The sequence below is a fragment of the Lissotriton helveticus genome, chromosome 7 (genome assembly GCF_964261635.1).
Source record: "Lissotriton helveticus chromosome 7, aLisHel1.1, whole genome shotgun sequence".
In the NCBI taxonomy this organism is placed as follows: domain Eukaryota; kingdom Metazoa; phylum Chordata; class Amphibia; order Caudata; family Salamandridae; genus Lissotriton; species Lissotriton helveticus.
In genome coordinates this window covers 1,695,031,785-1,695,045,060 of record NC_136068.1, presented here as the reverse complement: position 1 = coordinate 1,695,045,060, position 13,276 = coordinate 1,695,031,785, and the positions used below count along the sequence as shown (strand labels likewise).

Genomic DNA, 13,276 nt, shown 5'->3' with positions numbered 1-13,276 from the left:
ATAAGGTTGCCTAAAGTTAGCATATTGCATTATTTTTTCTTTTTTATTGCTTGTGGGCGACCTAACTATTACCGTTTCTACATTGCTTACCTGTTTATAGGCAGTGTATCGGCTTGACGTTTCGGTCCCTGCGTCTGATGATACGATAATTTATTGATATTGTTTGGAGGCTAGTAGCTCTCTGTGAATGAATGACCATCCGTCAGTAACATTATTTCATTAGATTTCGAAAAAGAAACATTCGTTGATAGTATCTTACCCAGCGTAAGAATTTGGCAGTTACAGAGTTGATAATTCGGGTGGTGACACGATACTTCAGATCTGATGTAACTTGCAGGATTTCATTTATCTAATTTAAGAAAACGGCGGGTAATTAGTTTATGCAAGGACGGGTTACAGTGATGAGTTTACGGCTATTCTAAAGTTTAAAGATTTAGCCGTCTACTAATATTTGTATTCCGTAGCGTTTACCGGTATTAATGTAAGTTAGTTTCCTACTTTTATCTTACCTCTATTAGGCGAAGGGACGGTGTACCGAGTCTCACTCGGTGGCGTCTTGGCATTCAGCAGAAGAATTGGAACACTCATTCTGATTGGTTTATATATCCTGCTTTATTATTGGTTGGTGCAATTACCTAGTTTCTTAAGGGTATATGACCCACTTTTTTATTCTTCGACGAACAGAGACGATAAAACTCCTTTTTGATCTTTTGAATATCTTAAGTTAGCCGCTCACGTTTGGCTATCTGATAATATGAATTAACTGCTATATAAAAATATATCTGTTAATTCCCTGATGGGAATTCTGGCTGTTTTCAATTTACAACTAATTTGGTTATTGGTATTCAACAGCTTAAATATCCTTTTGGGTATAGCGATTTTTATTTCAGTGACTGTGGGGCAGAGTATTATTCACTTTTAGAGGATCGCATTTTCCCATCGTAAATCATTATTTAAACCATGGGAAAAAGTCCTCAAAGAAAAGATCCAAAAAACTTCTCTCTTTTTTCGTATTTTGTCTACTCCATTGTTGTTAGGTATATGGATCTTTTCTAATATTCGATTTTGGAAAAAGGGGGTGGTGATGGACAGAGTTTCTGAATGATGCAGAATACTCTTACCAAGTCAAGAGATCATGGTTTTAATCCATCATCTGTTTTTTAGCTCATTGCACCATCCCAGCTCAGAACCTGGCTATATGCAAATTAGTCTGTTCCTGTCCCAGTGCATGATGGGAACAGGGCAAACCAAACTACCAAGCCAATTCCTATACTGGGAAGGAGACAAGCTTCCGGGGACCGGTTTCTGGCATCACAGCCTTCGTCGGCCCGGCTTGCTTGAATCCTGATGGTGCAATGAGCAAGGGACTCACGTCTGAGTATACCCTCCCACACATAGTGTGGATAAAATCGATTTTGGAAAAAGGGGGTGGTGATGGACAGAGTTTCTGAATGATGCAGAATACTCTTACCAAGTCAAGAGATCATGGTTTTAATCCATCATCTGTTTTTTAGCTCATTGCACCATCCCAGCTCAGAACCTGGCTATATGCAAATTAGTCTGTTCCTGTCCCAGTGCATGATGGGAACAGGGCAAACCAAACTACCAAGCCAATTCCTATACTGGGAAGGAGACAAGCTTCCGGGGACCGGTTTCTGGCATCACAGCCTTCGTCGGCCCGGCTTGCTTGAATCCTGATGGTGCAATGAGCAAGGGACTCACGTCTGAGTATACCCTCCCACACATAGTGTGGATAAAATCGATTTTGGAAAAAGGGGGTGGTGATGGACAGAGTTTCTGAATGATGCAGAATACTCTTACCAAGTCAAGAGATCATGGTTTTAATCCATCATCTGTTTTTTAGCTCATTGCACCATCCCAGCTCAGAACCTGGCTATATGCAAATTAGTCTGTTCCTGTCCCAGTGCATGATGGGAACAGGGCAAACCAAACTACCAAGCCAATTCCTATACTGGGAAGGAGACAAGCTTCCGGGGACCGGTTTCTGGCATCACAGCCTTCGTCGGCCCGGCTTGCTTGAATCCTGATGGTGCAATGAGCAAGGGACTCACGTCTGAGTATACCCTCCCACACATAGTGTGGATAGAATCGATTTTGGAAAAAGGGGGTGGTGATGGACAGAGTTTCTGAATGATGCAGAATACTCTTACCAAGTCAAGAGATCATGGTTTTAATCCATCATCTGTTTTTTAGCTCATTGCACCATCCCAGCTCAGAACCTGGCTATATGCAAATTAGTCTGTTCCTGTCCCAGTGCATGACTTGGTAAGAGTATTCTGCATCATTCAGAAACTCTGTCCATCACCTTTTCCAAAATCGATTTTATCCACACTATGTGTGGGAGGGTATACTCAGACGTGAGTCCCTTGCTCATTGCACCATCAGGATTCAAGCAAGCCGGGCCGAAGAAGGCTGTGATGCCAGAAACCGGTCCCCGGAAGCTTGTTTCCTTCCCAGTATAAGAATTGGCTTGGTAGTTTGGTTTGCCCTGTTCCCATCATGCACTGGGACAGGAACAGACTAATTTGCATATAGCCAGGTTCTGAGCTGGGATGGTGCAGTGAGCTAAAAAACAGTGATGGATTAAAACCATGATCTATTGACTTGGTAAGAGTATTCTGCATCATTCAGAAACTCTGTCCATCACCTTTTCCAAAATCGATTTTATCCACACTATGTGTGGGAGGGTACCCTCAGACGTGAGTCCCTTGCTCATTGCACCATCAGGATTCAAGCAAGCCGGGCCGAAGAAGGCTGTGATGCCAGAAACCGGTCCCCGGAAGCTTGTTTCCTTCCCAGTATAAGAATTGGCTTGGTAGTTTGGTTTGCCCTGTTCCCATCATGCACTGGGACAGGAACAGACTAATTTGCATATAGCCAGGTTCTGAGCTGGGATGGTGCAGTGAGCTAAAAAACAGTGATGGATTAAAACCATGATCTATTGACTTGGTAAGAGTATTCTGCATCATTCAGAAACTCTGTCCATCACCTTTTCCAAAATCTTTTCTAATATTCGCCATCTAATATCAGATGGACAATGTTGAAATTCGTAAAAGTGACCTGCAAGTGGTGCTGTTAACTTGCGTGTTTTAATGGCAGACCTATGCTCTGTGAGGCGAGTTTTCATTGCTCTGGAGGTTTCGCCTACATATCCCAGGTTCCATGGGCATAGAATAAGATATATTATGTTGCATGTATTACATGTCCATAATTCCTTTGCCTGTATATTGTATTGATTAAAAGTGAATGTTTCTCCTAGTATGATTCCATCACAAGATTGGCATGAGCCACATCTGGAGGTGCCTTTAACGGCATTTTCACCATCAATTGATTTTTGTACAAAGGGAATCTTAGTGGTTGTTCCAGTGAAGCGTGATCTGACCACAAGGTCTTTTATATTTTTGTTGCGACGATGCGCAAACATAGGTTTCTTTAATTTGGGTTGTGATGATTCTATGTTTAATAAATGCCAGTTAGAATTGATGATATATCTGACTGTGGCATTTAAGGGAGAGTGCTTCGTGATGCAAACCAATTTTGGTTCCTCGTGTTCTTTTTTTGAATTGAGTAATGCATCTCGATCGTAGTATCGAGCTCTTTTGTATGCCTCTCGTACGAGGCGGTGTGGGTATCCGCGTTCAAGAAATTTTTGTTTCATCCTTTCAGATTGGGAGTCATAATCTCTAATATTTGTGCAATTTCTTCTCACTCTGAGAAATTGCGAAAAGGGAATTCCATCTTTCTGGTTTCTAGGATGGTAGCTAGAAAAATGAAGTAATGTGTTTCTCGCTGTTGACTTTGTGTATAAATCCACCTCCAATTTGTTTGATTCATTCCTGATGCATATATCCAAGAAGACGGAAATATAAATAACATTGATCCCGCAGGTGCGGAGGCAGCGGTGCCGCGGTCAGGACTTCGCCGCCATTGTAGATTTATGAAGCCCCGAGGTACATGCGCTGTCTTAAAGATGCTTAAAGAGTGGAATGAAGAGGAAGTGGAATCTAAAAAGGGTGTTTATTTGTTTATGTCTTTTACAGCGCAGTGCGATTTCTTACGTACTACAGTGCTCCTCTAGGTTGGAAAAGCGAGTTATCATACTAAAGAATGGCCCACGGTACGAATCGATGCTCGTTATACCTCATTTTGATAAACACATGTGCCAGTCCCGGGATACTGATTGTCCCTTCATTTAATTTTAGAGCCCCTGCTTTTTCCGTGAACTGTAGACAGCAGTTTTGGAACAGAAAAGACTGACAGGTATTCTAAGAGTAAAAAGAGAACAGTCTGAGTTAAAAGATGTATGATAGAAAAGCTCCCACTGACTGACACCAATTCGTATTGTTTTATGTTTCACAGTGAAGGCCACCCCCAGTCCATGTCCTGAGGAGAATCCCAAAACAGAATCAGGGTTCGAAACGTGTTGACGACTTTGTGCTGGAATTTGAACTGTATTGGGTGCTACAGCAATGTAGTTTAGGATAAAATCTTCCCTGCAAGCAGACCCTCATAAAAATATTTCCTGCACAATTAACCAGCTAGCCTGCATGAACCACTAATTGGACGCTTGTTTGTTTACTTTATATTAGGACTGGTGCCCCATAAATGAAATTAATTGAGGCATCCCCAACCCCTTTCCAATTGTGTATATAGTGTCTACACGAATGTTTTTCATTTATTACTGTGTGTAATGTGTTTATGTATTAATGGTGTTTAAAGTCTTGACAATTGTGTTTTGTTCTTGGTCATATGTAAATGTTTCAAAAATATGTAAATAAGTAAAAATGACTGAAATGATGTTGTCGCCCGCTTAGGATTTGTGGCTAGGTGCGGTGCAAAAAATATGAAATGTATCTATCTGGCCATCTTTTTTGTTTAATGAATTAATGAGGTCTAGGCCAGGTAGTAACTAGACCCAAGCCTTTGGTGTTTGTATTAGCAGGAAATAATGTAGCAGGAGGCAGTGGGGGAGGAGCACCAATGAGGTTGCTGTTGTCCGCACTGTTGCCGTTTAGCCAGCTGGCGGATCCTGCCACCACAGCGCCATGGTGGAGAAAGTGGATCGGACATTTAGAAAATTACTTCCAGGCTAGGAAGGAGACAGATGGAGCGGTCAAGCGCTCTACAATGCTCCACATGGGAGGAGAAGAGTTATACGAACTGTTCCAGGACCTACTGAACACGGGGAACGCGGATGACTATGCAGCGGCCGTAGCTGCGCTGAATCGTCACTTTGACTCTCAGCTGAACCCAGATCTCAAACATTTCAAGTAGCCACAGGCGAGACAGCAAGATGAGGAATCTAGAGACACGTTCTATGCCAGGTTGAGGAGGCTTGCAAGTTTGTGTACAGGTATCGATAAACAACTGGAGATCAGTATTCAGCTGATCCAGGGTTGCAGGACCTCGAAACTGAGGAAACTCATCCTACGTCAACCATGCATCTCTTTGGACGAGATACTCATATTGAGAAGGTCGCACGAACTGGAGGATGCCAGGGCAGGAGAAACGGAAGTAGAGCTTTTGCGCAAGTCGGCAGCCACTGCCTCAGCGACTCAAACAGCGGTCAAGGAGGAACGTGTGGAGGCGATACAAAGAAGTTACAGTCGAGGAAAAGGAGCACCAGGTGCCAACAACACAAAAGAGGATGCAACAATTGCGGATTGGAGAAGCACTCGCCAACAGGGTGCCCGGCAAATGAGAAGACGTGCCTGAAGTGCGGAAAGCTGGGGCATTTTACCAAAGTCTGTATGAGCCTAAAGTAACCCTGGGCTTCGCGTATCTAAGCGAAGTGCATTTTGCACTACGCGAGCTACGCAAACTGTGTAGTGCACTGTGCAAAATGATGTTCTCACTCATTGCACAGTGCCGGATGCTTGTCGGCACTGTGCAATCAGTGCAAACTGCATCTTGCACAGTGCAAGTGGTCGTTTTCTGCCACTCGAGTAGAACCTGACCTCCCCGCGTTGAGAATCTCGCCGGGAGGTTTATTTTCCACGCTCGCGATCGGCAACTTGATGTTGCTGATCGCGAACAAGGAAAAAGTCTTGCAGCGATGTCATTTTGCTCGCTTGCCAACTTGACGTTGAGGACCGCGAGCAAGAAAAAAATGACCGCTACACATGTTTGCACTGTGCTACATGCAATTCCCGTAGTGCAAAGTAGCGCAAACTACGCGAGCGTAGTGTAGTTCTTCGCCCAGGGTTAGCCTAAAGGCACCGACGTCAGGGAGCAGTCGTGGGCAGCGACTAGACAGGGTCAAGCGAGTGACAGAAGCGGGTGGACCGCCCGGAGAGCTGGATGCCATCTTCCAACGGTTCCAAGCGCTGGATGACGAAGATGAGGACAAGATATGGGTGTTATATGTATATGATGCCCAAAGTCTTTTTACGATATCTATGTACTTGTGATTCAGAGCGATCACATGGTTAGGGTTTTAACCAAACGCGGGTAAGATTCGCACATTCACGGAAGTGCCTTTGCTTTTCGGCACTCGGAACGACCAGTGACAACATCGGAGAATACAGGAATCAAAATATCAGTAAGTCTTTAGCTGTTTAGCAGCTATAAGTCAATATCAGTCGATGCACTGTGCGTGATTACATACGCTAATATTTACCCTTTTTTCATAAGGAGAACAAGACGATAAAGAATACTGAACGCCCTGAGTTAATCATGCTTTTTGAATAATTGGTTACACATGGGATATAATGTGGATCTAAGTGGTTCACCATTATCAGAGCACTGAACACATGCTCACACTTTAAAACTCGAACACCACAAAGCATATTTAGATTCCATGATTATGCTCACAAAACACACATGAGCAATCAATCAACTTATTCATCATTAAAACGTTTACAAGTTTAGGATGTGTTATAATGGTAATAATGTATGTTGAAATGTTTATGGTATGAACAACATATGTACTACGATCTTCTTGCAGTGATACTCCCTGAAGAAGGGCTCTCCGCCTGCAAAATGCATAGGAGCCCAAAAGGCCGTGCTAAAGAGGATAATGTATAAAGAATATCTTGATTTTAAATGAAATGAAAACAATTTCAAGAAAGAAGATATCAAATAAACGGAGTACGTTTGAAATGAATCTATTATGAAAACATTTATTTGAGTCCTATTTTTATGAGGAACACATGTGTGCCCATGGGGATGCAACCAATATAGGTTGGAAGCACTGTACTATGTTCAAGATATGGGTTGTCTCATTCACGGGGAGGAGCAACAAGAAGAAGCGATCGCCCCAATGTGCCTGATCCAGGTGGGTGACACCCCCATGATGGCGCTTATTGACACAGGGGTGTCGGTGAACGTCCTAGACGGACCTCATTACAGACAGCTTGATCTAGCTCCTCCATTGATGCCCATGAGAGCACGGATATCCACATATGGAGGTGACACACCGATTCCTCTGCAGGGAGTGATAGAAGTGGAGGTCACACATGGGGACACAACAACGCTGATAAAGTTCCACGTCACAGAGGACAGCGCGGTGACCCTGCTGGGCTGCCACTCAGAGGAAGACCTGGGGCTTGTGATGTTTGCATGACAAGTTCATCAGTCGCATGCCGAGAACATCATGGAGGAGTTCCCAGAACTCTTTGAGGGCCTGGAATTGCTTGAAGGGAGTAGAAGTAAAGCTGCACATTGACAAGACGGTCCGGCCAGTGGCGCTTTGACATAGGACGGTGCCATTTCATTTGCGTCCTTTGGAGCAGGCGGAACTAGAAAAGCTTGAAAAAGCTGGTGTCATTGAGAAGGTACCTACCCCATGGCTGTTGCCATTGGTAATCACGCCCAAACCTAAGCAGCCTGGGGCGATCTGTCTGTGTGTTGACATGAGGTTACCCAACAAGGCAATCAGAAGGTAAAGGCACATCACGCCTACAATAGATTAAATCGTTGCAGACATCAACTTGGCAAGGTGGTTCTCAAAGGTAGATCTGAACTCTGGCTATAATCAGCTGATGTTGAACGAAGCCAGTGACTACATCACCACCTTCTCCACCCATGTAAGTTTACAGAGATTCAATAGACTCAGTTTTGGCGTATCCTCCGCAGCTGAAGTTTTTTAGGGTGCCATTCGGGAAGCGCTGTTGGGGGTGGCCAGGGTAATGAATGTCAGTGATGATGTGCTTATTTACTCACAGACGTTGGCGGAGCACCATAAAATATTAAGGGCCACACTCACAAGACTAAGGGAATGAGGCCTCACACTGCACAAGTGGAGGTGTCAGTTCTGTCACTGAAGACGAGTTTTTTGGAGGAGGGGTTACAGGTGGACACAGCAAAGGTGGAAGCAATATGTACGGCTGCAGTTCCTCAGAATTCCACGGAGATGAGGAGTTTCCTCAGAATGGCAAACTACTATGGTTGGTTCATTCCGCGGCTGGCAACACTTGCAGAACCCCTCAGTGTTTGACAAAGAAGGATACCAAGTGTGAGTGGACCTGCAAGACCGCTCAGGCATTTCAAGACATGAAGAATGCCCTTCTACAAGGGGCCACAGTTGCCTACTTCAAACCAGGGAGTCCCACTGAAATGATCGTTGACGCCAGCCAGGTGGGGATGGGAGCTGTGTTGCTACAAGAGACGGACCGACATAAGTGGGTGCCTATTGCATAATCGAGCAGAGCGTTGATGACTGTCGAGAAGTGCCATTCTCAAATAGAGAGAGAGAGGCACTGGCAATCCGGTGGGCCTGCAAGCATTTCAACTTGTACCTCTGTGGACACCAATTCAAAGTGATAACTGACCACAAACCGCTTGTACCATTGTTTGGTGGCTCTGCGCTGAATGGGTCACTGCCATCGAGAGGTGGGCAGTGCAGCTGCAACAGTACGACTTTGAGGTGCAGTACTGCCCTGGAACCAACAACTCGGTGGACTATCTATCGAGACATCCAGTGGCTGCTGGTCCTGAAGAGCAGAAGGAAGTGGATGAAGGGGCAGAATCCTATCTACGGCTCATCACGGAGCTAGAATGCCTGAGGGTGTTGTCAATGGAAGAGTTGGTGGAAGTAACCAGAGAGGATGAATGTCTGACGGAGGTGAAAGAAGCCCTTAGGGGGCACAATTGGAAAAACTTTCTGGATGGAGTCCGCAGGCTGATGGATGGAGAAAGGGAGAACAGAACAGGACAGTGGCTCTGCCGGGATGAGCTAAGTGAGAGTGAGGAAGGCTTGGTGCTACGAGGATCGCTCGTAGTTGTGCCAAAGAGTCTGTGGAGGAGGATGGCCGAGTTGGCACACCAAGGACACCAAGGGATCGCCAAAACCAAATCCCGGATCAGATCCAAGGTGTGGTTTCCGGGGGTGGACCGAATGGTGGAAGAGATCATGAGGGGCTGCCATTCATGTCTCATAACTGGGAGTGAACCCCCTGTACATCCGGTCATTACAGAAGAAGCGAGTGCTGGAACATGGATGAATGTGAGCATGGACTTTGGATCATTCCTGGATGGGCATGCCACGTTGGTACTAATTGATACATTTTCTAAAGTTCCCAGTGGTGGGAGTGGTGCATTCAACAGCGTTTGAGCATGTCAGGCCAGTGCTGGGGTTTTGTTGCGTCCTGCATTCATTTCTTCTTTGTCCTTCTTTAGTGTTTGTCATTACTTGCTCAGCAGGCATCTATGATGTCACATAGTGTTCCAATTGTACATGCTTGAAATCAGGGACAGTTACATCTGAGGCTGAGCTGGAGTCCATCTGCTCCTGGTGGGGTTTCTATTACTGGATCTACTTTATTCTATTTTATCTACCTGACCAGAATCGTATCTTCAATAAACATAATCTGTTTCATATACTGGACTTAAAGACTTCAATTTGTTACACTTTTGGCGTCGAGGTACAGAGCCTATGCGTGAAGAAAAGACTGGATTACTGCAACTAAGAATTTGGAACTACTGCAACTGGAGAACTTTTTCAAGCCAAAGAGGAAAAGGTATTTAATGAGAGCACCCTGGTTAACCCCACCAGTGTCCTTTGTGATCTGGACAGCCTGTTTCCCCAGGGTGTTGGAGTTCTAACTGCATGATTTGGACATTATTCACATGAGAACTAGACACTGAACTTTGATGTCTGTCATATTTTAAAAGTCTGCCATCAAGTGTGAGGAAGTGGATGCGCAGTATTTTTATATTATTAGATATTACAAGTGAGAAAGCAACCTTGCCAGAGAGAAGGCAGAGGATTTGAGCACTTTTACACACATAGTTGTTGGGAAAACGATGTGCAGCCTGACAAGAAGAAAACTTGTCAAGAAAAATGATGCTGTAATTAAGGAAGTGCCTGATACATCGCTGCGTGTTTAATTGTTAATGAAAGGCAGAGCAAGGCAAACTGTGAGTGCAACGTTTGAACTGCTATCAGAGACTGTCACAAATTTATGAACACAGACTAATGACATTGTTAGCATAGCAAAGCACCGTTAAGAAGAAGTGAAGAGGTGAAGTAAAATTCTGTGTATTTCAATGGTTAACAATTTCCATAATTGTGATTGTGTCACTTGGCATTTGCAACCAGTAATTTTCGCACTGAAGCCTCCTGCCTTACTACAAGTATAAGAGATCGTTTATTGATCTATATTTAAACTGTGATGACAGCGTGAGGAGCAAGTGGCAATATTTACACGGTCTTTTCAAATTTGTCGTCTGCAAGTAATGTGTGACTGTGTGAGGATCAAGTGCCATCTAGTGGAACTGTTTGGGTGCTTAGTTTCCTGCCTTCCTACGAGTATAGGGAGATTTTGATCATCTGTGTTTTCAAAGTCAGTTGCGATGTCTGGCAGTGTGATTACAGCGTCTTAATAACTATTTAAACAATATTTCAATCCTCATCGGATGTCACAAAATTACGACGTCTGCAGCCATTTTAGACAATATCACCATGACAACACCTCTGCAAGGCATCGGATCAACATTTCGGACCGGAGCTTCTTCTATATTTTGTCACATATACAAAATTATGGTATTTATGTTCATTTTATTCAAAGACAGAGACCTTGGGTGAGAGATCGCTCACCGGAGTTTGTTTACTCATTTTATTGATTAAGGGAATATTAACATTTTATTGTATTTAGTTTTATGAAAGAGGTGGTAGAGTCTCATATATGTGTTTTTGGGAAGGTATTTTTGGGAAGGAGTGCATATTATTTATGTTGTGATTTATGATTGGTATATGTGGGTAATGGGTACTACAGTGAAATAGTAATTTTAATGGTTGAGGTGTTTAGTCGTTTTAATTTTGCATGTGTGTATTGGAGCTGATAATACTACAGTGAGATAGTATCTTTAATGGAGGGAGCCATGTTTATGCTCAACGCAGGTTGAGGTGCTCTGTTGTTTTTATTCAGATTTCTGGTGTGTTAGTTATTCAATGGAGTGAGCCATTCCTATGCTCAATTTAGGTTGAGGTGCTCAGCTGATTTATTTAAATCCAGTGTAGATTGCATGTTTTATTGCATTTGCATTTAAATTTCTTGTTCATGTGTTGGGTCTTTTGGTGTGTACATGTGTATTTTGTGGGGCCACATTCTGTGCTCAATGTTGAGGTGTTCCATTTTTTTTTCAAGTTAATTCTAAAGAACAATGCTGTGCTCTATTCTGCAAGAGGTGTTCAATTTTACAAGGAGCTGCTTTAGTGCTTCTAGATTTAATGTGTTTAGGTTGCATCCGAGAATGAGCCTTAAGAGTGTTATGTGAGGAGTTATAGTGCTTCTAGATTTAATGTGTTTGAGGTTGCATCCGAGGATGAGCCTTAAAAGCTTAGTGCTTTGCTGAACCACATTAGTGCTCTACTATGTTAGAGGTGTTCATTTTGTTCAAGGTTAAAAGAGCTGCATGTTGCTCTATTTTAGGATCTGAACCACTTTTGTGCTCTAATATTGTAGAGGTGTTCAAATTATTTGATGTTTTAAAGAGAGGATGGTTGCTTTATTTTGGGATGTGAACTACATTTGTGCTCTGATATTTTAGAGGTGTTCACATCGTTTGATGTTTAAAGAGTCACAGGTTGCTTATTTATTGAACCATGTAAGTGCTCTAATATTTTAGAGGTGTTCAAATTGTTTGATGTTTTAAGGAGAGGAAGGTTGTTCATTGATATGAATCAGTTAAATGATCTAACGTGTAGGGAAGTTCTTATTTATGTATCTTATCCATCTTTTTCCATTCTTGTGGATTTGTGTTACAGATTTATTTAATTTGATCTGAAGTTAATTTATCAAATCCATCTTTTTCCATTCTTGTGGATTTGTCTTACAGATGTATTTAATTGATCAAATCCATTCTTTTCCATTCTTGTGGATTTTGTACCTTGTGGGTGACTGTATTTTTTTCGTACTTTCACCATTTGATGTTTTATCGCTTTCTTTTACTTTACCAGTATTTGTACTGTGTATATGCTGTATGTTCTATTATCAATTTTTCTTCTCTCTTTTGTTTTCTTATCTTGTTTTATTTTGTCAAGGGGGAGATGTGTTGCATCCTGCTTTCATTTCTTCTTTGTCCTTCTTTAGTGTTTGTCATTACTTGCTCAGCAGGCATCTATGATGTCACATAGTGTTCCAATTGTATATTCTTGAAAGCAGGGACAGTTACATCTGAGGCTGAGCTGGAGTCCATCTGCTCCTGGTGGGGTTTCTATTACTGGATCTACTTTATTCTATTTTATCTACCTGACCAGAATCTTATCTTCAATAAACATAATCTGTTTCATATACTGGACTTAAAGACTTCAATTTGTTACAGGTTTCCTCATGAAATCAAAACAGACAATGAACCGCAATTTCAAGGGGAGGAGTTTAGAGAGTTCATGCATAAGCACAGCATCCGACACAGGAAGGTGATGCCACAGTTGCCTCAGGCAAATGGAGAAGTAGAACACTTCATCCACACCCTTAACAAAGCACTGAGAATTGGGGTCGACCAGCAAGTCAATGTTGAAGGGTGTTTGCATCAGTTTTTGAGGGCTTATCACAAAACTCCTCACAGCACCACCAATTGCTTCCCAAGTGACCTCATGATGCACAGAGCGGTGCGGGACGTGGTCCCAGTCAGCAGCAGATGGAAGCCGGGAGTGCCAGACGTGGCAGCGGCACAGGACAAATAAAAGAGAAATAATGAGCGAGCCAATCATGACAGGAGGGTCAATCAGGTGGAGGTACAGGTTGGTGATTGAGTAGTGATGAAGAGTCGCAGCAAGGGTCGAAATTCAAGACACCGTTTGAGAGAGATATAT

General features: G+C 43.1%; 1 protein-coding gene across 1 annotated transcript in view; it reads left to right on the top strand.

The window, feature by feature from the left end:
• The window catches only part of LOC144769642 (uncharacterized), a 1,000,462-nt gene that overhangs the window by 475,341 nt on the left and 511,845 nt on the right, over window positions 1-13,276 (top strand). Inside the window, exon 33 of the mRNA XM_078653818.1 lies at window positions 8,854-9,511. Coding sequence (XP_078509944.1) covers window positions 8,854-9,511 — 658 coding nt within the window. The remainder of the gene's footprint in view (window positions 1-8,853; window positions 9,512-13,276) is intronic.